At 33.8% G+C, this 24,886-nt stretch overlaps 6 protein-coding genes across 6 annotated transcripts; 4 read left to right on the top strand and 2 right to left on the bottom strand.

The window, feature by feature from the left end:
• Window positions 1-736: 736 nt before the first annotated feature.
• Window positions 737-1,840, top strand: LOAG_01592 (40S ribosomal protein S23). The gene is made up of 3 exons (XM_003137131.2): window positions 737-925; window positions 1,179-1,299; window positions 1,494-1,840. Exons 1-3 carry the CDS (start codon window positions 762-764, stop codon window positions 1,638-1,640), a joined length of 432 nt encoding a protein of 143 aa, XP_003137179.1. The 5' UTR covers window positions 737-761; the 3' UTR covers window positions 1,641-1,840.
• Window positions 1,841-4,985: 3,145 nt separating this feature from the next.
• On the top strand, window positions 4,986-9,624 carry LOAG_01591 (excitatory GABA receptor EXP-1A; the record flags this gene model as incomplete). The annotated part of the gene is made up of 13 exons (XM_003137130.1): window positions 4,986-5,039; window positions 5,307-5,419; window positions 6,077-6,153; window positions 6,296-6,360; window positions 6,583-6,785; window positions 7,049-7,161; window positions 7,374-7,511; window positions 7,704-7,843; window positions 7,992-8,091; window positions 8,183-8,264; window positions 8,461-8,598; window positions 8,799-8,967; window positions 9,496-9,624. 13 exons carry the CDS (start codon window positions 4,986-4,988, stop codon window positions 9,622-9,624), a joined length of 1,521 nt encoding a protein of 506 aa, XP_003137178.1.
• Window positions 9,625-10,601: 977 nt separating this feature from the next.
• On the bottom strand, window positions 10,602-11,871 carry LOAG_01590 (hypothetical protein; the record flags this gene model as incomplete). Its single annotated transcript, XM_003137129.1, has 3 exons — window positions 10,602-10,773; window positions 11,607-11,703; window positions 11,796-11,871. 3 exons carry the CDS (start codon window positions 11,869-11,871, stop codon window positions 10,602-10,604), a joined length of 345 nt encoding a protein of 114 aa, XP_003137177.1.
• A 957-nt stretch (window positions 11,872-12,828) lies between these two features.
• Window positions 12,829-15,681, top strand: LOAG_01589 (organic solute transporter alpha-like protein). Its single transcript, XM_003137128.2, has 7 exons — window positions 12,829-12,965; window positions 13,345-13,499; window positions 13,851-14,089; window positions 14,163-14,273; window positions 14,541-14,625; window positions 14,706-14,865; window positions 15,175-15,681. The coding sequence occupies exons 1-7, from the start codon at window positions 12,854-12,856 to the stop codon at window positions 15,360-15,362; spliced, it is 1,050 nt and encodes a 349-aa protein (XP_003137176.1). The 5' UTR covers window positions 12,829-12,853; the 3' UTR covers window positions 15,363-15,681.
• Window positions 15,682-17,263: 1,582 nt separating this feature from the next.
• Window positions 17,264-18,073, top strand: LOAG_01588 (hypothetical protein). The gene is made up of 3 exons (XM_003137127.2): window positions 17,264-17,498; window positions 17,583-17,663; window positions 17,875-18,073. The coding sequence occupies exons 1-3, from the start codon at window positions 17,307-17,309 to the stop codon at window positions 17,980-17,982; spliced, it is 381 nt and encodes a 126-aa protein (XP_003137175.1). The 5' UTR covers window positions 17,264-17,306; the 3' UTR covers window positions 17,983-18,073.
• Window positions 18,074-19,978: 1,905 nt separating this feature from the next.
• LOAG_01587 (hypothetical protein) lies at window positions 19,979-23,393 on the bottom strand. The gene is made up of 9 exons (XM_020445790.1): window positions 23,240-23,393; window positions 22,771-22,964; window positions 22,210-22,312; window positions 21,794-21,940; window positions 21,606-21,706; window positions 21,361-21,460; window positions 21,031-21,111; window positions 20,719-20,895; window positions 19,979-20,503 (listed from the first exon to the last, which is right to left on the bottom strand). Exons 2-9 carry the CDS (start codon window positions 22,953-22,955, stop codon window positions 20,453-20,455), a joined length of 945 nt encoding a protein of 314 aa, XP_020303792.1. The 5' UTR covers window positions 22,956-22,964; window positions 23,240-23,393; the 3' UTR covers window positions 19,979-20,452.
• Between the last annotated feature and the right edge of the window lie 1,493 nt (window positions 23,394-24,886).

Genomic DNA, 24,886 nt, shown 5'->3' with positions numbered 1-24,886 from the left:
GTTTACTTTCCTTCCTGATTAGAATCGGATCATTCTCCCTAACTGAGGACATATTTCAAGTTGACCGCTCGCTTGCAATGGATTAAGATGGACTTGTCGTTATTTCGCAGATGGCCGTTATTGGTTTCTCTATTGTGTAGGTATCTGCTGGTGTATTTGCATTACTGGTCTCTTAAGCTGTTTGAATCTTATTCTGGGTATGTGGTGTATTGTGAATGTGGAGTGGGCAAACGTGTTTTCCATATGTATTTGTAGCTCAAGGAAATTTTAGTTCAGAATTGTATCAAATTTAGATGAATCTGAAGTGGATCAAATAAGCGGTTTGTTTACTTAACTTACCTTAAATTCTGCATGTTCATGCCGTTACTTTACCCGCTATTGTTGACGGAAGACAGTGCAAGATGAATTGAAATATTAAATGAATAAATTTGGGTATTGTATTAAATGAATAAACTTAGGTATTGATCAGACTTTGTTATTTATTATCATTTTAGAACTATGCACATTGATGAAATAGTTGAAGTCGTCAGTAGTAATTAGGTACGCAAGTTAATCATTATGAGAATGAATAACCCGCTGCGTACATTCAGTTCCATTCGTTCACTCAACTTCAATATATATATATGCTTTTTTTTTGAGCGTGTTTATGTTTATTTTAAGCTTCTCATTGTTTTTATCTCGCTCGCTAAATTTTCGTTATCGCTTCTCACGTTCCATGCATACCTTATTTTGAGTTCATTTTTTAGTTAACGGCATAAATCATGGGAAAACCGAAGGGTATACGTACAGCGCGCAAATTGAAAACGCACAGACAGGCTCAGCGTTGGAATGATAAAGGCTACAAGAAAGCACATTTGGGAACACGATGGAAAGCAAATCCATTTGGAGCAGCATCGCACGCTAAAGGGATTGTACTGGAAAAAGTGTAAGTAATTTTCTTATTGAAGAGTTAGCATCCTGAGAGGTTTGTTTACTTTGTTAGTTGATGTAATTATGTGGCATGAATTCTGATTTGCCATCTCAAATTCTGATATAAAAATACTTTGTTTCTCTGTATATTATTATCTCATTTCAGTTGCTTTGATAATGACCAGTCGCATGCAGTTCATTGCTTATTGTCCTTAAAAGTTTTCACTAATTTATATTAAGGGTGTATCTTAATTGCTGTTCCGTTTTAGGGGTGTTGAGGCAAAACAGCCGAACTCAGCTATTCGCAAATGTGTTCGTGTGCAGCTAATTAAGAATGGAAAGAAGATCACAGCATTCGTACCAAACGACGGTTGCTTAAACTTCATTGAGGTAAACGCTTTCGACTTTCACTGTCTTTTCGAAAGTCCTTTGTAGGCTTGTTGAATTTTCATTTATTACTTTTCTTAGCGCCCAACATTTTTTCTTTAGTATAGTCTTTTTTCCTTTATAAAGAGAAATATCTGGTTCAACCCTTAGTAAAACTACAGGTGCTGGAAGGGATTTTGGTCTTATTTATTTTACAGGAAAACGACGAAGTTCTTGTTGCTGGCTTTGGTCGGAAAGGACACGCTGTGGGTGATATACCTGGTGTCCGTTTCAAGATTGTTAAAGTAGCAAATACATCATTGATTGCATTGTTCAAAGGAAAAAAGGAAAGGCCACGTTCATGAATAGAAAATTTTTGGTTGTTCTGTTATCAGTCATTATTGTATGTTGGCTAATATAAAAAGTTTTTCTATACTGAAGTATTAGTTAACATTTTACTTTACTGCTTATGTGAAGACGGCATTTTACTGATATAACAAGGAGTTTGTTTAAATTGATTAAACAAGAAGAGATATGTTAATTTTCGAGGTATTTCTGCACTGCGTAAACTGAATTTTGTAGATAGCATTGAAAAAAAAGGCATTGTTGAGTCGAAAAATTGAATTGCTGATTCATTCAGAATTAGCCACTTCTGTCTCTGAATATATCTGCGATAAGTAGCAAGTAATTTTCTTTTATCGCAGTATATTTTGATATTGAAGTGACCGATTATGACTTATTATCCCAGACCTCATTTCTGATTGATTTAATCAATATCTCTGATAAAAAGGAAGGGAAGGATGCATTTTTTCCTTTTTTGGTTGGATGGAGAAAAAAGTGGAAATCAAGCAGTTTTTATTTAGATGGTCCAGCGGAGTAAACGTCCTTATTTGTGCCAAAGTAAAAGAAGTCACTTAAAGGGGCAGTTAAGATTGGATGGGTGGAATTAGGGAATGCTCCGGACATATAAATTTGTTCTCAGTTTAAATTGCCTCAATAAAGTTCATTGGATCTATGAGGTTTTTCTTTGTTCCATTCATTTCCGCGAATCAGCGAACATGAGAAATGATGTGATGTAGGCCTTAACTATTCGACGTACCCCAAAGGAAAACGCAAAAAGTCAGATTTTATGTACGTCCTTCTTTTACTCTTTGTGGGATGAAAAACAGAACCAATTTCTATTTGGAAGTATTTCTGAAACGGTTAGAGATAGGGTTTACATTTAAAATGAAGTCGTTGATGCGTCTTAGAGTGTGTGTGTGTATGTGTGTGTGTATATGAGTAGTGTGTGTTGTGTGTGCGTGTGTGTGTGTGTGCGTGCGTGTGTGTGTTTTAAACTTTTTTATGTTGCCACTTTATCAAGTTTAGCATCTTTGCAGGACTATTTCTGACATTAAATGGCATAAAAAAGGAGTCTAAGGAGAAGAGTGTTGCTAATCATGAATTGCTTTTTCCAATTGAAGAACTTAATCAAACAACAAGGAGCTGTCAGCCCATTCTCAATCAGGAACTTTGTACTTCAGTGTTTTATGCTATTGCAAGTTCGAGAAATCCAAATGATTTAAGTAACTAGATCTCTGTTCAACAATATAAGCAGCTTGACCCTTTTCAAATATTTTGTTCTTACATAACTTTGATTGTACCATTAATTCCACTAACAAAACATTGTGGAAAACGAAAATGCACAGATTTCAATACATTCTTTGCAGATTTGATTTTTGTTTCATTTGTTATTCAAACATTTTAACAATAGTCTCTGGAATGTAACCCAAGTTATGTTCATCATTTATACTATTTCCATCCTTCTGCTTCTCCAATGACTGCCTTATAGAACTTTTTGTGTTATATGATGAAGTTCCACGAAAGCTTAACACATCATGGCTTATTTAAAATATGCAATTAATATTAAGAACTTTTCAACATCAAATTAATAAGCCTTTGTCATAAAAGGCGATATGATGGATTCCATTATATTTCACTCCTGTATGTTACGAATTCGGTCTGTTTTATTTTAACTTCACCTTGAAATTTAAATTTATTTTAAATCACTCTGAAAAATAAGGAAATTGTAAAAAAGAAAAAATTGGATTCATTTCCATTTTAACAAATTACTCTAACAAGTTATCCTTAAAATCCTGTCTGTTTGCATGAGAATTTAGATGTAAGTAAGAGAGGATGGGTATAGGATGTTTGTCCGATCAAATGATTTCATTATCAGTGTGTTGTGGATTCTTTCCTCATAGTTTATATCAAACAAAACACGGTATGGTAACAAGACTTTGTTTTAGATCAAATTTGTTTTGTCATAAAAGAGATCCCAACTGCTTAGTAATACTATATGTATCATGGAATAAATCTAATTTTAGCATGTAAATCACTTTCGACACCTCTTCATAGTCAAATAGCTGTAGTTTTGTTTCCCTGAAAGGAAGTGTAGCAGAAGAAAGAAGTCATGAAGAATACTGTAGGGAATTATTCTCGTTTCATTCCTTTTTATTTCATTCATTTCATTGATTTACTCAAATGTTGCATTAAACTGCATTTCACATTGTTTAAGCTTCGAACATAAAACTTAACAAGCATTTCAAGACGATTGGGACATTCAGTGGGAAAGATGCTACTAAAAAATCAAAACTATGTTGAAGAAATGATATTAAACAAGTGTTTCGTCTGAATTTTCCAGGCTTAATTAGTTTAAAAAATGAGATTGTCAATGAGATCAGACGATGGTAATCTTAAAAGGTCATGCTACTCTATAACCAAAAAAAAAAAGACGTACCTTTACTTATTGCGCTCAACGTTTACCCACAGTTTAGAAAAGTACAATTGATAATATTGTGATGTTGTTTTCTTTAATTATTCGAAATTGTTATTTGGAATGTTTGATTGATTAATCTCCCAAATGAAATCTTTATAAACTTGTTGATTATTCATTATTCAAATTATTTAGAAGTACAGATCAATTTAGAATCGGCAACTAATGAGTTATATTCTTAATACTGAAAATCTAAATGACTTCATATATGGATACTTCCCCGCTAATCACCCTTCGGGGACGATGTAAAAAATGCGCTAAAAACTTATCTTCCAATTTAAGATATCTATGCAAAAATTCGAAATAGACTTTTGAAATAGACGGATAACAGTGTAAAAGGCAATATTATTAATTTATTAGTACTTCCTTATATAATATCATAACTGTTCAGGACACTCATCTCAGAAGTCATTACGATCAAAGTTATCGTTACTAATTAGTTGCAATCTGAAACTATCCTTCTTGAGTGACATATAGTTTCAGATTAATTAAGCAAAGGGATTTAATGAGCTCATTTTAACTGTTACAAAAGGTATTGTTAATTGTCACAAAAGAATGAAGTTCACTGGGCTGAGAAATATATCATATCAGTTTGTTCGTCTACACATTATACGACTCTTCTATTTCATTTCAGCAAGTTAATGAATTTTTTATGTCACGAAACATTCAGTGCTGAATGGAATGAAGAGAAAGACATATTTTTCAAAATTCAAAAATTAACTCTCATAGTTCAAGTTTCATTCTTTAAATTTGATTTTTTGATTCTGTCACCTAATTCGCTTCACTCCTTCATTCTCACATTTCCATATTTTGCACTATCTGAACTGTTCAATTGCGTCATGGATCATTTGTAATTGTATAACTAAAATAAAAGCTCATATATTCCTTGACAGTAATGATAGCAGTAATTCATTTTTGGATATCGCTGTTGGTGAATGGAACAAGTCAGGTATTATCAATTTCTCATAAATCCCTTTTATCACTTCTTCTTATCCACTTCCACGTAAATATTTGTGTAAGGGAATAAAATAGCACGCGTGCATAATAGTATGCCGCACAATAGCATGCGTGATATAGCATGCTGATAACGTGATAATGAGCAAAGCACAGTTATCGTGTGTCATAATATAATCAATTGAATTGGTTAAAAAACAATATTTTAACAATGTTTTTTTGAAATCAAAATTTACTCAAGAAAATTGTCATTTTTTTTCAGACAGCTGCAAACTTTCATGCATCTGATGTCAAAAAGTCAGGTGGATACGACTTCATGGCCGATGATGATTCCGTTGTGCAATGGTCCACATACTATCGGAACAATAACGGGAAGTATGACTTTCAAGATGATTCCGGATATCCATTTTCAGAGATTTCACTTTCCATTTTGTTTATTGTTTGATCCGATCCGTTATTATCAAACGAATTTGTAGTAAAAGGATCGTTTTATTACATCATATTTAACTAATCTGTTGAATTTCATTCATTTTAATCACTTTATTTCGTTATTTTATCTTATGTTTTGATAATATTCAAAGAGCATCGGAGATATTGTTTTTCTTTTTTATGTGACCATTTTCATCATCCTATTCTAGCATGCATGCAATGCATGCTAGATTGCAATACAGCAACATTAAAGGACTTTTGCCATAAAATGAATCCACTATCCATTTATCGCTTTCAATAACATTCTCAGAAAAGTCATTTGGATAATTGACTCTTCCTGGAACGTTACTAAGCATTTTTCATCCGTTGCAAGTTTGAAGAAACTTTCTCGGGGCAGTTATAGTTGGGGTTCGGTGCCCTTCACGAGATCGATTCCTAGATTTCTTGTTTCCATGAGTTTTGGAAACAGAATGACTTGTAATCGAATTGGAAATTTTAGAAATTCTAATTCCCTATAAAAAAGTACTTTTAATTCTGAAGAAAGACTTGAGAAGTTTATTTTTCACTTCTTTCTTGAGGACTAAAATTTTTGAAAAGTTTTAGTAGAACGAGCGATTTCTTTCATTTCCTAGTTCGCACTGATTATGATCATCGGAAAGAACCGGAAAATGATAACGGAGGTTTGTTATTCCATTTGGTTCAATTAACTTGCAATGTTTCACTTCAATTCATTTTCATTTTAGTCAAATAATATTCCTAAAACAAAATATTAGAAGTTTCAATTATTAAATCTCTTTATTTTTTATTTAATTGAATTTGCAGAAGCGGTTGCAATCAATGTATCAATTGTTGTCAGTAATATTCGCGCCGTTTCTGAAGTTACTATGGTAGGAAATTCGGTTTTTATTTCTTAAGGGAAAAAAATTTCTTATCAGTAAAAGCTAGAGATATCATCACTTCTGACCAGATATTTGGATGTGGAACGTTGTAATTATCATAAGTCGTGAAAACTTCAATTCATCGGCTTTTCAAAACTGCCATATCTAGTTCTATAAAAAAGAAAAAAAATAGCCATAAGCAATGTTCCAAGCTAAAGATCTTTAATTAAGGACTACGCTCTTGAATTATTTTATCGCGAATCATGGCTGGACAAACGATTGCGTTATCAGAATCATTTCAAAGATCGGAAGATATCACTACATGAAAGTTACATCAACTTCTTGTGGCATCCGGACACATTCATGCCAAATGCTGTCGCTTCAAAAAATCCGCAAAAACACTCAATTTCACACCGTTCTTTGCTGAGGTTAAAGTTTTCCCATCATTTAATATTTCAAAAACTAAATGAATTGACAATTTAGAGAAAGCAATGTCTTGAATAGAGAAGTCTACATCATGTGATAAGGAGAGTGATAAATGATATGCCATGCAGGAACTGGATTCAATTTCATTTGAGGTTATGTCCATCATATTTGGTCTTTTGAAAGGTTGTTCATATAACATTCTGTATAGACTAAACATCGTTCTCTTTGTGGCCACACCGCCTATCTTCTTAAATGTTCCTTCCAGGTTAAGTGAAGATGGCGCAATTCTATATAGCAGGCGTATTTCCATTGTGGCCGAATGTCCAATGGATCTTACACTCTTTCCATTTGATTCACAATTATGTAAACTTGGCATCGAAAGTTGTTAGTTCTGACTTATAACCTTAACCTTATTGCTTACCTTCTGCTTTGCGGAGTGAAAAAAAAGTGCCAAGATGTCATATCAACAAAAAGTCTTATAATTTTACATTTTATTTTAAAAAATGAAATGAAATAAGTTAAGGTAATATGACTCGTTATTGTATTTAATATGTTGTTAGCTGTTGGATTGCTTTAGGAATTCATTTAATTTATAGATGGATATACAGCAGACCGTGTGCGGTATTTTTGGTCCAGAGATGTTAAAGCACCGCTGCTGCTGCAGAAAATCCGGTTACCGGACTTCCAGATCAAAGAAGCTTATGTAACGAGTGTTATTGAAAATTATGCTACAGGCTAGTTAAATCATTGTTTTCTCTCCTTTCACAACTACCTAAACTTCTGAAAGTAAATTTAAATTTGCAGATTTTCTGATTTGAGCTTTAAATTTTGATTTATGCATTCAAAGTGCTATATTGTGTTCGAAGTGAAAATGTCTCTGTTATTCACAAAGAAGAAATTTATTTTATTGGAATGGATTGCTTTAGGCAATTATAGCAGACTTTATGTATGTTTTGTATTTGATCGTTCATCGGGATTTTGTCTGATACAATTAGTAGTTCCATCCACAGCAGTCGTTGTCACTTCCTGGGTCTCATCATGGATGGAAAACGAGACTGAATTTCAGGCAAACTTTTTTTCGGTTGATGAATTTCGACATTTTCTCCTACAACAAAAATGTATTCGAATAATTTTTCTTTTTAATAAAATTTAAATAAAGTTAGAGAGATATGTTTTTTTTTCTCGCACTAAAATTAAATAAAAGTTACTTTCAGGATATGGTTTCAATTATACTGGCAATAACGTTTTTGATATTCTCATACAATGAGATGATGCCTCGTGTAAGCTACATTAAAGCTATGGATATTTACCTTGGTTTGTTCCCATCTCTTCGTCACAATTTAGCATGTGTTGTAGTTCGTACAATCTTATTTTAAAATTTCACTCAGAAGCAAGCCACTTTCAGGTGTATGCTTTATGGCTGTGTTTTTATCATTAATCAAAATTGCTTTTGTAAAATTTATGCGACAGAGGCTGAATAAAAACAGGTTATTCTATTAAAATAATGAATTCTCTAATTATATCTAGCTTAATTTTTTTCGTCACTTTAACATTGTAGTAATTAAAATTCGCAAAATTGTCATCAATTTTAATTATAAAACAACTTATGCCTCTTCTGCCGGATGTAACCCATCCAATTAATCAAATAATCAAAAACGGAATATTGATTGAAAACAGATGCAGAAAGCAATCCTCCGTGGTTGCATCGATGTTAGCAAAGGTTAATATGGCCACAAATGACACATTTAATGAGCCTGGAATTATTATCGCATCATCGCGGACGACTTGTGTTGATTTTGATTTGCCGTCTTTACGAAGACGGTACTGGTAACATTTATGAATTACAGTAAGGACAAAATATACGGACTTTGAAATAATTTGATGCTAAAAACAGGATAGCATATCAGTGTCATTTCGAGAACTGCTGATTTGGTAACTGATAATATATTCAATAAAAGTTATAAATATCAGACTACACTCCAAAAGGATTCATAGAAAATTATTCCGTACTTTGATTATAGATCATGTCGTTTGTCTAATTCGCACACATCAATCTCAATGAATGATCCATACGAATTAGACCATTATTTGGAAAAACGACGAGAGTTTCGATGTTTCACTTTAAAGCATTTGTTGGATAATTGTCGATTAACAAAAAAGTCAGTACAAATGTTTCACTGGATATCTCAGGTTTGAATCATCATTCCGTTTTACATCTCTAATTCCGGTATACATCTCTAATTCCGGCATACATCCCTATTTCTCTTCCTAATAGTGTTTATTAATCTCCAAACAATTGATTTTCTCATTATCGCTTATCATAAGGATGTTTTGAATGGTGAAAAGCTTTGGTTAAAACAAAAAAAAAAAAATGATTGTAGCATTAAAATCCGATCGAAAATTAGCAGTGAGAAAGTTTTAGGCTTCCAAAATCCTAATGTGGGCAGATAACATTCTTGCTCTCTTTTTAATTTCTTTTTCTTTGTTTCCCTGTTTTTATTTGAATATAATCAGAAATAAATTTTCAGATTTGATAGCTTTTTAGAATTTCTTGGGAATAATTGTTACTTTCAAGGAAACAAGAAGAACAATTCATCCTTATTCATTTTATTCTTATTAATGACATTTAATACCGCGGCGGAACAAGGGAACTCCCCCATCAGTAACTTTGTTAATAATAACATTTTGTACCTTGACATCACAATGATGTATTTTCAGGTGATTTTTTTGATAACATTCACGTCATTTTGTCTATTCTACTTCCTGTTATATCCCAACATGCACTCTAAAATGGAAGACGCTGAATGCGATCGTACAAAATCGGAATGGTTCGCCGAAATTACTTAACCATTTTGGCATCTTTAAATAAGAAATTCATCGATGTTTCGCCTGCTTTTTTATTGATGGAAAATTTCTTCCTGAAATCTGAACAAACTTTCACTTAATCAGTTTTTTTGAATCAGGAATGTCAGAATATGTGTTTGGATTACTAGTTCAATGTTCTCAATCAACATTCCGTTTCTACAAAAAGGGTTTGGATGTACTACTTATAAATTACTTTGGATCCGATATTTTTAAATACCCTATGCTTCGAGAATTTCATCAGAATTTCAGGATGTGATTCAGGATATTGTCTGACCAATAATTATGCAATTATTCGAAACCCTACTGATTCTGGAAGTTACCTGAAAGATTTTAATATGGATCAAATGTAAAAATTAAAGGGAAGCTATCTGTCTATTGTATATTTAACTTTTTTTTGTCGCAAATACTATTCAAATAAAAAAAAAAAAAATGGAAAAATCGCAGTTTTGAAAGATCCATTTGATATTATCTTCTTCCTAAATGTGCGATTTTGAACTTTTTTTCATAATTTCAACTGCTCATGTTTTTTTCACTTTGATAAAAACTACAATGGTCGCATTTTCCCTGTAATTTATTCTCTCTTTGCTACAAGCATAAACATTGCCAGTATGCAAGAAGTGCTGCATTTGTTATTCTTGTTGTAGCATCGAACAATCCTTAGGTGACACGTGTCGCAACCAAACAAACTATTTGATTTCTCCTTACTCTTTGATTTTAATTCAGCAAAAACCCGATTTTGTATTCAAAAACTGAACGATCATAACTGTTTTGTTTTTTGCTGTTTTTTTCTCCCATGCCAAACATTATATTCAGAACCAGGCTATTGTAACGATCTATTGTTAATATTGGTTTTATTGGCAGATCGGTGCGACCATACCGCTCCACAACAATTTGACCGATTGCTTTAGCAATTTTTGGAGGAGTTTATTATCTCTTCGTTCTTTGCTTTCTTGGACAAATCACTGAGTAGGAACGATGATGTCTATCTCCATCGAATCTTCAATCTTGCTTGCACTCCGCTTCCGTTTACAAACACAGTAACCTCCAGCAACAATCTTACTGAGAGATTGATAACATCCAACTTTCACAGCCTGTATTTCGACATATTCCATAGCCGACCATACTAATTTGCTAAAATTGTTAATTATCTTCCCTATTTTCTGATAGTAAACCTTCCCTAGATCACAAAACAAATGATTAATAACCATATACAACTGCTCCCTAATATGTTAACCTGATACGATACCGAGTTATTCAGTACTTTAATTTACATTTCACTAAAGTTTTGAATGAGGACAGACAAAGTTTAAAGTACGGACAGGAAGAATATGAGAGAGAGAAAGAGAGAGAGAGAGAGAGCCAGTGATATGTGCCATAGCTGGTAATAGAAACGTAGAATGAATCACGAGAGGATTCACCTAATACGCTTCCCTCCGTTCCTCTCCCTTCACGACAAACGTTCACATCGCATATTCTTTTTGTCGTCAGTTAAAAAATGATGAACTTGTACAACGTGCGTAAGCCGACACTACTGCAAACATGCAGATAGACATGCGTCGTGCGTGCATGCGTGCCCGCACGCATGCACACACACACATGCATATTCACATTCACATATTGAACAAGCTTTCATCGGTGGAGAATAGTTGGTGAGCTTACAACGGGAAGTTTGTAAAAGGTTGTTGTGGACTGGAATGGAATCGATACATCTTCTTGAGTTTTCACAGTTTTCACATGATAGAGAAGTTTGCCTGTTTGCCTAAATATAAGCTACAGCCACGTTTTTCTTCCCAATGCACTTTGGCCTCGACAGGTTTCCCTTTTTTTTGCGACATTTCCTTCTCTACCCAACTTTACCTATTGTTTTGGGTAAGAATCTAAACAATGTGACAATCCTTCTAGCAAAGAGGTCACTGAACTTCGTGATATCAAGTTCATTTTTTTCAAGCACTTTTTAATATCACCGAAGAGAACTTCCGTTCGCTCTGTTTTTCTGACTCTCGATCAAAACATCCCTCTTCTCATCGGTATTTTCCCTCATCATCTTACCATCTCTTCTGCCTACAAGATTTCTCCGCTTACTTTCAATCACTGTCCACTGTTACAGTGCTATGCCAATTCCTTTCTCTAGGTAACTCTCCATCGTTTATTACGGGTAATGTAGAAGTTGACATCAAGAATTGATGATACGAGATCTAGTCTTATCATCACCACAGCACCAATAGCCATCCTATAATCGATTATCCTCCACAATACCTTACTCCCTCGATTCCCATGTCATTGCTTATCACCACACTCTCCACTATTCCTTCTTCAGCATCATCTCTCCCATCCCAAACACCCACTCGTTTACCATCTATCTATCTCACTAACTGACATCCTTATCATTGCATTGCAACAGCAACAGCTAACATTTGTCAATTCCCTTTAGCAGCGACTAGTGCTAAGTTCCTTCTCAAATGATTAGTGCTATTGGCAGAATATGAGTGGGCGCAATGAGTGGAGTGTTGTCCTGTTGTGCCATTACCGCCATCATTGCAGTTCAATCTATGTTAAGTGTTCCTTGTCTTTGTCTGTTCATCTCTCACAAAATGCCCTTTCATAAACGGAACAGCTTAGTGCTCTTTTATCTTTTCATCTTTGTGTACCGTTAATGAAATCACTGATAACCGGAAGGTCTAAAATTGTTTGGTTCTTGAGGTATTAATCTTTATATCGTTGAGGTGACAGCCTATTATCTCAATTTTTCATTGAATAAGCACAACATTTAAGATCTTTTTGGTGGCGGTTTAGCATCGGAGTTGTTGCATTCGGCATCTTTATCTCCCATTTTGCTATTCATCTCCCCTTCTTGATCTTTATAAGATCAAATAGTTCAAATAAATGTAAGATTAAATAAAATCAAATAAAAAAAACAAATGAAGGTTTGGTCTTTGTAAGATCAAATAAAAAGAAGGATTATAATTTAAACCACTGGATCCTTCTTTCTATTTACTTCATTCTTTGTATTTTTTTTCTCTCAGTATTTTTCGTCTGATTTCTGATTTTCTGACAACAAAATAAACAATGACTGTCATATCCTTTCGTGACGACAATCATCTCTCGTCCCTACTTCCTAACTATCATTTCGCGTTTTAAGTGGTTCAAATTAAAAAAGAAAAAAATTCAAAATAACCATTGCCGCTCTTGAGGAGTGAATGCAGCAGTGAATATGAAATTCAGTGAACTAACGAAGACAATACTCGAATTGGCGGACTGGTCTAGTACCGATCGGAATTGTACAACGTTATCAGATCAGCCATCAGCGTACTTCTTTATTAAAAGTAAGTTGTTCTATCCACTTCTGAGACAGTGAATTGTTGTCCAGTTTCTAAAGTAATGGAAATTCCTGGTTATCCACTTTTCGTGCTAACGAATGGATTGATGGAAATAATTTGATAATAGCGGTTGGTTGCACTTGATAAGCGCTTATCATTTACACAAAACATTCATAATAACAACAAAGGGGTGTATGACAGTATATGTTGGGGGCTAGTGAGTTAGAAAACAAAAAAGCGCAACAAAATGGATGATGGCGCAGAAGAGCAAAGGAAATGTAGGGCGCCTAGAAGTTTTTGGAAGGAATCGGAAATGCATGTGACATTTACTATTCCAAAGAAGAGATAGGTAAATGAAAGATAAGGTTTCTCTTTCTTGTTTCAGATGTAAACGGCGCTCAGTTCGTTCTGATACTATTTGCAACAGCTTTTACCGTTATTGTATTGCTTTTAGCAGCTGTTCACTGGTTCCATGTATGGATGTATGTTGCAGAAGAGAAACGACAAAACAAACTTTACTTCTTATTATCATTATTCCCGGTAAATGTTTCAGTTTGATCTTTGGTTTTGGTTGCAACTACTGTTTAACGGAATTTAAGACTTTCTCGTGATGTCCAATCCTTAGTTTAATTTTGCCGTTTTCAGAATAATGCTACCATTTCAATCCTTTCAGAAGGATGAATTACATAATACTTGTACTCTTTTGCCCTTTGTTTCAACCTTTGACCTGAAAAACAATGCGCCTTTTCTTGATACGTTAGCAGTTAGTTATTTAAATATATTGTAACGAATTTTTGCGAAGGAAACTTGCATTACAGAATATGAATTCATCTGATACTGGTAAATAATACTAATTCCCACTGTATGATAGTTGTTTCTCGACATTTAAAGGTATCAACAATGTGCTGCTATATCGGTATGATATCACCACGTACGTCAATGGTGATTTCCTCACTTGGCCTTCTTTATTTCCTTACATGCCTATTTGTGCTTATTTCACTGATAAGGCATTTGTTCGGTAGTCGTGACGCATTCGCAACTGTACTTCTATTGGACAAGAGAAAAATTGATTTCCAGAGTCCACCATTTTGTTGTTGCTGTTCATTTTTACCAAAAGCAAAAAGTACCGCGTAAGTTGTTGACTTTTTTTTGAAATTTTGAACAGAGTTTTTGGTATAATTTCTGGGAATTTTTCAATTGCAGGCGAAATTTGCGACAATTGGAATGGTTAGTTCTACAGGCTCCAGTGGTTCGCGCTATAATCGTTACGTTTAATGTGATTGCGATCGCAGAATGGCGTGAAGCTGCTAATAAGTATCCAAATTTTTTCCTGTTATTTAAAACCGCAGTCATAATCTGGCAATTGATACCTCTAAACTTTAATTGTTACTGATTGCTCTCATGCAAATTACCTGTCCAATAACACTATCTTCTGTACTGGTTTCATAATCCGCAGTTTTATCAAAGTCATTGATACTTTGTTGTGTAGCGCCAACGCCGGGAAAAATAATATTATTTCTCTTTGTCGACATTGTATTACAAAATATGGCCATTTAATTGTTTTAGATTCGATTTTTTCAGATACATACATTTCAGCGAGACGATTTCTGTTGCTTCCCTGTTACTTGCTATTTTTGGTGTTCATACATTAGCTCGTCTAACTTCCGTGAGTAGTTACATATTATGCTGATTTCTTCTTCTTTCCTCTGCCTTTTTTCTTTAAAAAATCAGGAAAACAATTTTGAGGATAAACTTGGTCAGTACGAGTTTATGACAATATTTCGAGTTGTTGATATTGCACTTCTATTTTTCACCGCTCAACAGCCAATGATATTTGAGAATATTTTGATACGATTTAATGTTTTAAAATGTGGTCCACTACTGTCTGCGCATGGTAATGCGCGATGTAAGTTCGAATTTTAACCATTTCGCATTTCACACTAGTTTGGTTCGATGTTCGAACAATTTAAAATTTTTTCCAGTTACTGAAAATTTTTTGAGCACTGTCAGAGCTGAAACATTCAAAAGAAGTAGACTCCCAGCAAACATTCATTTCTTGTTTACAAAAATGAAACATAATAGGGAAAAAATTCGATTTTTTTTTTGTTGATAAATTTCGTATCAGTAGTCATACTCGTTTAATACATGGATTTTTACAGTTTTTACTTGAATGAAGAAAAGGATTCCATTTTTCTTCCAATTCTTTGCATTTCAGTTGTATGCAACTTTGTGATTATTGTGGAAATGTTGTTGTTGTCATTGTTTATATCTTTTATGGTTGCACCGTCACGAAGTGCTCTGTTCGATTTGTATGGTTCTAAGGAAAGGAACGATATGCGATCCAGATTGACTCAGGAAAGTCTTCTAAGCAGTCATGAAACGGACATTATTGTACTATCCTAATGGCTAGCTTATATTTAATATTATAAAATGTAAAGGACTTTGGGAAAGTAATAAGTGAATAATACGAAGAGTGACATGGTATATGGATAACCTTTAAGGAGCAGTACTACACTAGGAAAGCCTCCTCGAACTTATCTTTAATGATCATAATATGATGTATTGAACTTACTTCAAACAACAGGGATTTTCTTCCGAATAGAGATCATTTTGTTGTCAATAAATTGCAGGATTAAACTTACGGTGCAGATATTTAGAGTATGTTCACGCTTTTCCAAATTTTTTAAAAAGAAATGTGACTTCCGCAAATGCATTAGTCATTCATATTTAACATCCTATGCAAGTTTTTCAAATTGGGTCGTTACTGTCTGTGTTCAAAACGATATTGTTTATATAGTATTTGGCGCTTGATATATCGAATGTACTTCCAAATTATGCAGAAATTTTTTTTAGATTAGATTAAAGGTCGATTCGTTTTCATTAGATTGGAAATCTACAAAGTTTTGGGTTTTCGGTATATTTTTAGTATATGTGGAGAATTTGTACCTGAGTAATTCAAGATTTATAAATTTTGGTTGTCCTCCTTTTTGAAGGGAAAATCATGCATGGGCGGCATTTGCAATGTGTGAAACTTGTTGAAATAATATAAATATAACTGAAATTTAAATCACACACTGTTTGGGAAACAGAAGTTTTCGGGAAATCTTGGTGCAAGGATGGATGCATCATTAAGTGAGCATGGAAGTCTACAAGTGCTGTTTGAAGTGAACCTCTGATATGGAACAATTGTAACTATTCCCAAACTGGTGCTATTCGAATTCTATTTCTCACCTAAAATTTTACATCAGTTACAAGGAATTATAGATTAGTCACAATTTGAATTATAGATTAGTCACAATTTTAGTATTCGAGGATTTATTCAAGCTCAAACATTCTGTTTGATCTCGAAATGTAGGAGTTCCATATGGTGTTAGTGAGGAAAAGGCTATATTTTGTACTGAGTGAAAATATTTCAATGGCAATAATCAGTGAGGATCAGTGTCGAATGTGAAGGTCTGCACTGTAGGCTCAACTCAACTATGGCAAAGTCAAATTGATAATAAAGTTGATATTACACTAAAATTCGACTGAAAGAGGAAGCACGAAAGGTAAAACATCTGTTTGAATAGTAAGTACTAAATGATCTGTCAGGTGGCCGACAACGCCATTCGATAAAATATTTCAGCAGCGACTTTATAATGGTGGGACGCAGTTTTTGGATATTTGGGTCAAAGATGTTGACACAACCTGGTTATACCAAGTTGTATATCATCATTTAGAACTCCCTCTTAAATTGTCGTATAGCAGACACTATCTTCTTAATTTTAAAATTTCTCTTTAATTTATAGCCCTATGAACGGTATGATACAAACACAGTATTCTAGATTCATGTGATAGTATGATTATTAACCCAAAACTGTTTTGAATTGTTTACGATTCGCCTGGTAAAAAGCACTCCACCCAAATAAAAGGAACTTTTAATCAATGAATGACACTAAAAAAATCAATAATTGCTATGTTCTGTAATAGCGTGGTATGAAATTTTCCAAGTAGGCAATTCAAGAAGGGAATTTAAGTAATTTAAAGAAGGACGGCCTTGAACTTCAAATATATGCATAGAAGTGCATTTGTTGTCTGCTCTTCAACAGTCTTCACAATTGTGTTCCTGTCGAACGATAGTGGAAGGATGCATTCCGACAACATCGCCAGCAACTACGACTGCACCCCGTGAGCTCTCTGTTGACTTAATTTATTTAGTCATCTTGATTTCCATCTACTATTTACAAATTCGGTACTAACAGTTTTCTTAAACATTGTAAATACCGCCTGAATACAATTACAGTGATTGAAGCGCTTTGACAAATTGATAATACAGATTTATTAGAATTAAAATTGAAAAGAACAAAGATGATAATTAGAGGAAGACAGAAATTTCCAGCTTGCTGTCCAGTGATAACAACGGCGATTTCGGCACGAGTCAGACCGCTCCCGCGGACAACAGGAGTTGGTTTAGACGAATGTTCAATACTACACCACTCTTCGAGAGGAGTTTGTCCACAATTCGTTCAACTGGTCTATTCCAGGAGTCGCGGAACAGCGGTACTGTTTTCACTTATCATGTATAATAATGCCTTGTAGTCTTAATTTATCTAAATTAATCAGTCAATTAGCGTTGTATTTCAGATCAGTCAAGTAGTGATTCAGATTGTCAGTGGAATAATTCTTGTAGCCAACAATATGGGGCCAATGGTGGCTATGCTTACAGTTAGTAGTTACTGCAAATTACTTATATTTATCATTTTTTCAGATTTAAGGGAGTTATCATTCTAGAAAATGCTTTATCCAAATAAGATCTAGCTGTTTTTGATTACTTTTAACTCTCCTTAATGAAAATTAATGAGGAGAACATGCCTTTCTTGTTCGCACGAAATTTATATATGATAATGGTGATATTTGAAAGAGTGAAATGATACAGATCGAGTGTGTAGCACTGAGAAGATGGATGTATCGGGACACTCAACAAAAGGAATTCGAATTTACTGGCGTATCATGTAACCAAGGGACACTTACGTCTGGTGATTAGATTATCAGTTAGCTTTCACATCATAAAAAGAGATATTCGAGTTGGAAATTTTGTTCTTTCTATCACTGTATAAATTAAATTCTTTGCATTATCCTTGACTTCTTTCTTTTTTCTATTTTAACAATTACAATTAAAATCTCTTACAGCTTCACAAAAAAGCGAACATAATTGGGAATGAATTGTTCAGGTTGGTGTGCAGGTTATTTAAATTCATGCATAAATTATTAGGGTAAGAGAGAGAGAGAAATGGAAAATGTCATTGACTTTTTCGGGGGGAATGTACTCCAAGTGTAAACTATTGCACCCAAAATTTAGAACTTCAACTATTCTGGATAAAGTTGAGAATTTCTTTCTGTCAGTACAGTAGTTGAAGGTTTCAGGTTAAGTGGAATGAATATCTATTATCAACTTCTGGAAATTTTTCCTTTTCTTCCCAATTTTTATGACAGAAATTTAGGATTTCAACAAATGAATAAAAAAAGAAAAAAAAGAGAATAGGAGTTTTATGTTTATAATAAATTCAAAATTAAAATAAGAAATCACATTAACTGTTTACTCTCTATCTCTGATATTTCTCAACGAAAAAATGTCACACTCGACCACTGCAACTATCCTCCTGTCACTCCAATATGAAATGGATAAAAATTAAATTGAGTTGAAGAGAAAATTGCAGACAAATTGCATACTTTTAAATGAAATTGAAAATTTCTGAATTCGAGAATTCTAGAATTTTGACGGAACTTTGAAAAAAAATCTATCCGGAATTTTTTCAGTTTTTTTTGAAGTTTTTTTATTAGTTGTTTGCCAAATTGATTCATAAAGTATAGGTTTTTTGTTCGAAGTCGAAGTCGCTGTTGTAAAATCGGAAAAAGTATGAACAGAAATCGAAAGAATTATGAATCGGGAGAATTATGAACGGAAGAATTCTCAGTAACACTCATATTACCATGAACGAAGCAACACAAATGCTTTGCTTAGCATCAATCAAGTCAAAAGTAGCTAATCACATCAGCACTATACTCTTATTAACCTCCAACATGACCTTCTAAATGTAAAAATCGTTTTAATGGATATTTCTGAAGCTAGCATTCATCCTTAACAGTAGCTGAATACTATGACTCACCATGTTTTTGTAAATCAAAAATCCTTTGAAATGATAGCAACGCTCTACCAAAATTCTTTTTTAAATCCCAACTTTAGGGATTTTATCAGTTACATTTCCCAGGAAGTATTTGATTTCTTTTTCTCTGATGAGAATCGCAAAAGTATTTTTAGCAGAGCATTTTCATTTTATCAATGAAATCATAGAAAAGAAATCCACTCAGAAACAAACCTTTTACTACACTGGTATGATACTTAAAATATAATAATTTATTTTAGTTTGTCTCTTCAACGCTGACTCTAAAGTTTACTATACAAAGAACAACCAGGACACTAGCGACATGTCACACTTGTTTTCTGCTTTTCTAACACTATTTGTGACGCTCCAACACCTTCGTGGTAAAAGTATTTATTTTGTCTACCTTCCACGTCGCTAATCTCGGTAAAAAAGGGAATATTTTTAGTAGAAAAATAATGATAACATTGTAAAAATACGTAGGTCAACTTGTGTTGTAAGATGTTGTAAATATGTTGAGTAATAAGTTCATATCCAATGTCGGTATATTGTGAAAATCTCAGATCAATGTCGACATACTGTGAAGCATCTCAAATCATATTGGGGCCAATTCAGGTCCTAACTTCTTGGCACTATGTAAGAGACTCAGTTTGGATGCAGACCACCCCTCAGTAGCAGCGCATCAAGATCTCTCTAACTGTATCTACAAGGACTTTAAACCCAGGCAAGTGATCGATACCGATTTGTTTCACCGACATCTTTTCACTGCTTCTACTTGTAAGAAAATAAATATTTCAAAGTCTACAAGCCTTTCGCATAACCAGTGTAGTTGTCAACTGATAAAACTCCTAGACAACGCAATTTTCACAATACTCTTTGTTCCCACTCATCTTTTGTTCTTTACGAGCAAAAAAAGAGATTATATTCATTGAAAATTTATAAAGCTTTTTTACACATTACTCTCCTTTACACCAAATCAATCATTCCAAAATGGAAATCAGAACTTACAAAGCGTAGAAGATATTCCAACTTTAATGTAGAATGCAACATAAGCACTAGAAAAGGTTAGGAAAAGTCAGAAAAAAAGCACTAGGAAAGGTCAGAAAAAAAAATCTCGTGAAAAATTCATTAAAACAAGTAAAAACATAGAGTGAAAAAGTCAAATTCTGAAGGAAAGCAGCCTCGAAAGTTTTCTTTCAAGCAAACAAGCAGACACTTCATGGACTGTAGAATTCCAAAAGTAAGACAATCTTCATGAAAGAAGAAATTCAACACTGACAAATAAGTGAGCAATTGAGAGATGTCCGTAGAAGCTAACATAAAATTATTCATTGTTTTATATAATTAACCGAATTAAAACTGGATGCTTCGTGTGTAGTCATACTCTATTGTTGGAATCACTGCCTAAAATTCATGCTAATTAGCTCCGCGTGACTTCAAATGAAATCGCGGTACATGAGGAGGTAGAAATTTATTTCCTAATGCCAACTAAATTTTTGTTTTAAAATTGCTGACAAATAGTCCTTCTAGTCTGACGCAAGCTTCTCACCACTTTATCCAGATCAAGATTGATCTCATGTACATCCGATGAAAAATCCATCTCAAAATTAAAAAGTAACCTGAACAAATTTGAGGAATATAAGGAGATATTGATCAACACTCAGTTCTTTTCCTGACTCAGCAAGCTGCTCAATAAGACGCTTCATTACTTCCGCATGTCTACAAGGATGGATGGAAGCCATTGCAGTGCGGAAATATGGATGAGATTCCATTGTAATCGTCTTATTAATGTGATCCTTAAATCATGGAAATTTTTCTGAAAAAGAAGAAAAAGTGCAAAAACTGTTAAGGTAGCCAACAACCAACATGAACGAAACGTATAAAGGCAATACAGGCCATTCCATACTTTAAAAATAAGAAATAACTGAAACCTGCGAAAAATCTGCGCTCATTTTATCGACAGTAAGTGGTTTGTTGTTTTCGTCATATCCACACAACCAAAGACGAGGTACCTGAGTCATTATTATAGAAATCTGACTGCAAAACTCTATCAGTGATGTTGGAATTGCTTAAGAAAAATGATATAAATCGGATGTTAAATCCAGTTATATAGATTCTTGTATTATGATGTTGATATCAGCGATAATGGTCGATAAAAGTTCCATTGCTAAGAAAGTAGAATGCACTGAAATGACTTAAAATAAGAACTGCTCCAAAACTCGCCCTTTTACTAACTACTAGAGCACTATAATCTAAGTTACCTGATAATATTTGTCGTAAGTTATGTGAAGATCATAAGTACGTGTATGCAAGACGTTATCCGTGTCACCTTCGGTTCGATTTCTATTCTCTTCAACAAATCTTGAACATCTTTCATAATTTTTTTATACACATATTTAGAGAAAACAAATTGAAGTTCTGAATTTCTAGAGAAATTTAAGGGAAAGAAGAGAAATTTAAGCCATATAACTGTAATGTTACTCCAGAAAATCTCTCTAAAAACCACCTATAAGGATCGTCTTCCTCGAGACCGCCTTCAGCTACAAACGTATCCATGTCCATTGGTGGCCTATCATCGTCGTCCTCAGGTTCTTCTACCTGTTTTGACTAAAGGTATCATTATTATTTTCAAATAATATGAAACCATTACCTTCACTTTATGCGATACAAATAACATTTCATGAAAATTCGAACCTCAGAAGAATCCGTTTCAGATATTTCGAACATCGATGCAGGTTTCTGAGTAGTATCTAATATATAATGGTGCGTATCAACCCACCCTTCATCATCCTCGACGTTGGTGAAATCACCCTCTTCATTCCACTCTTTACTTTTCAATATCTGTAAAACTTAAATTCAAACAAGCAATTCTTCAGTCTCTAGACAACCATATTATGGGACTACTTTTTTGCAAATTATTGGACTGAAAATACTCCATTCATTTATCATACCATTATTTAACTAGTGCGGCGAATCAAATTATCCTAATGAACCTCTGTATATACACACAAAGAGAATCTGAAAAAAAAACACTAATTAATAGTAAAGTAATAATATCCATTAGTAACGCCGAGAACTGACAGATAATGTTTTTAATTTAAATAGAACACCTTTTCTTGTGATGGATCATATTCCATATCCACACAACGACTAAAACATGGCACATTACGTGTGATCAAGAACTGTTTGTTTATAGGTAAATATGGTTTGGCTCTGAAATATTAACACATATGCAAAGAAAAACTTTGAATGATAAAATAACAGCAAAACATTTCAAGTCATTTGTCCGGAAAATTTTATACAACTGGCAGTTTTCCTTTTCCATATTCAAAAGCGTAATAAAAGCATCATACATTTCAGTGATATACATCAGAAACCATTATACCGTTGTAAAAAAAAATGATTGATTTTTACACGAATTGTTAAACTTTCGACTTGTTTACTTCATTACAGAAAACCAAATTTCTTTTGAATCATTTTATTTTTGTGAAAAAATGATCTTACCGTTACGTGACTATTCAAGTCTTCAAACTTTATTACTTTGATCAAATTACGACCGGTACAGCTTATTACATAGGTAACATGCCTTTTAAATCTAACTTCGCCATGAAAAGTTGATTTGAGTTGGTGGAATAGACGAAGGTCGAAAGATAAATAATAGCTAAATTTACTTTGAAGGATCTAATTGACCCCACGACCAAGTTGGACAATGATGTATAAGATAATCGCCCGCAATAACGAATTCTTCAGGATTTAATACGCCTGTTTCCTTGAATTTTGATTCGCGAAGCACAGGTGTTAAATACTGACCCACATCGAGGGCTATACTTTTAACCGAATTAACGATATTTTCCATTGTTGATTCCTGAATTGCAAAGTTAGACAAAGAGCTGAAAACAAAAAAAAACATTAAGGACACTTTTCTCCAAGCATGTAGAATAATTATTTAAAGAAAACAAACAAATCAATTAAAAGGTGATAACGATATCATATTCCTTCTACTCCTATGCCAAGCACACCTACCTATTAAAAGATGATTTTTTATTCAAATATTCCAGATAATAATAAGCATTCATGCTATACCATTATATACTGGGAAAGGAAAAATACAGATTTCGAAGTCGTAAATTGTAATTTTACATTGAACTAAGAAAGCTTATTCGCCACGTGAAGCCAATTTCCGCTCTCTCTCTCTCTCTCTTTCTCTTGATTAGTTGGCGAAAATTCTGCTTTTCAAAAAATCCAGTCGGTCTTCGTCTCCTCTTCCTCCATTATATCTTTCCACTTTCATCCTGGATAATTAGTTATCCGGAATGTCAGTCAACAGGATGTTCAACAAAACTGTCAAAGATTATCTTGCAAGTATGTAAATACAGCGCATATCTTATAAGACTGAAGAAGACATAAAGACATGGCATGAAACAACGGAGGGCAACTGCCATTCTAAAATTCACCTTTTCCAATGTATGTGTGACAAAAGATATTCTAACTATAAATCGATATAGGCAGTTCACCCTTTACTCTTGCGATAAAGTGTTCTCCTCGGTCTCATTCTTTCAAATGAATAAACATATCATTAGTTTTCCCACCAAACTTCGCATCTTTTCGGATGAAGTGTCTTTTCTCCTCCTTAGTCAAAGCGCACTGCTTGATACTTGGCGTAACTATTTGGGATTTCCTTCAAGATTCCAGACTTCCAGATTTCATTCTCTCAATGAATAAATCTATCACTAGTTTTCCCATCTAATTTTTCTATTTATAGAATTCTTTTCTTAACTAAAACAGGCAGTTAAAATGGGTCACATCCCTGCCTCATATCACTCCGAGTAACACAATCACACCCAAAGACTCTTGACCCCAATCCACAACGGACTCCTAACCTAACAAACACTGTTGCATTTGAGTCAGGTGATACGAACAGTGAAATGAAGTGAGATAAACGATTCGAACTTGATCGGTTCATTTTATGAAAAGCTTTTCTTGACTGGAATAGGGCAGTTAAACTGATTGGATCGACTAGTTTAGGTTCAGGTTTGAATTCATTACTGAACTCCGGGATTTTATTCATTACTGAACTCCGGGATTTTATTCAGTATACTGCCGGTACGATTCTACCTTGTTCCATTTTGCCATGATGTAGCAACAAGTGAACGACCAATCAGCCTTCGAATTTATTGAGAGGATTTGAAGATGATTAGGATTCCCCATGGTATGTAAATAAGCCCAAAAGAAAAGTTGAACAAGAGGGAAATGTACAGCGCTTGAGGCTACAGTAAATAGCAAGGTTATCGGACAAAGGTTAGAAACAGAAATTAGTTGATTTTTTGGAATATTTCCATACGATATCAAAAACAGAACGCTGTGAATCACTCTGATTTTCCCTATTTTGTTCCAATTGGTTCTACTAGTCAAAATATCTTCGGCATCGGTAAAATTTATTGGTATAAGGAATTATTTTATAAAAAAATATTATGTAAGGATCCATAAACAATCTACCAAAATATTTTCCACAACGAATATGTTGATTACCTCAGTCATTCCATTTTATTGTCCATATTTAAATTGCCTATTCAGTTATGAAAATATGCAAAGTGGCGTCGAAATAATTGTCAAAAGTCTGTTTCCAAATTTGATTCGTTGATTATATTTATTACAATGAAACAAACTATTTCTATGCACTTTAACAACTGTAGCTATTGTAAATATTTTGGTGTAATATTTCCGATGACGCAAGCACCAGCAAATGAATTAATTTTATCTTTAAATTTACCTGAGGTGGGAAGCAGC

The sequence above is a fragment of the Loa loa genome (genome assembly GCF_000183805.2).
Source record: "Loa loa unplaced genomic scaffold supercont3.24, whole genome shotgun sequence".
Lineage (NCBI taxonomy): Eukaryota > Metazoa > Nematoda > Chromadorea > Rhabditida > Onchocercidae > Loa > Loa loa.
Note: the sequence above shows the minus strand (reverse complement) of the source record. Positions and strands in the feature narration are given on the sequence as shown.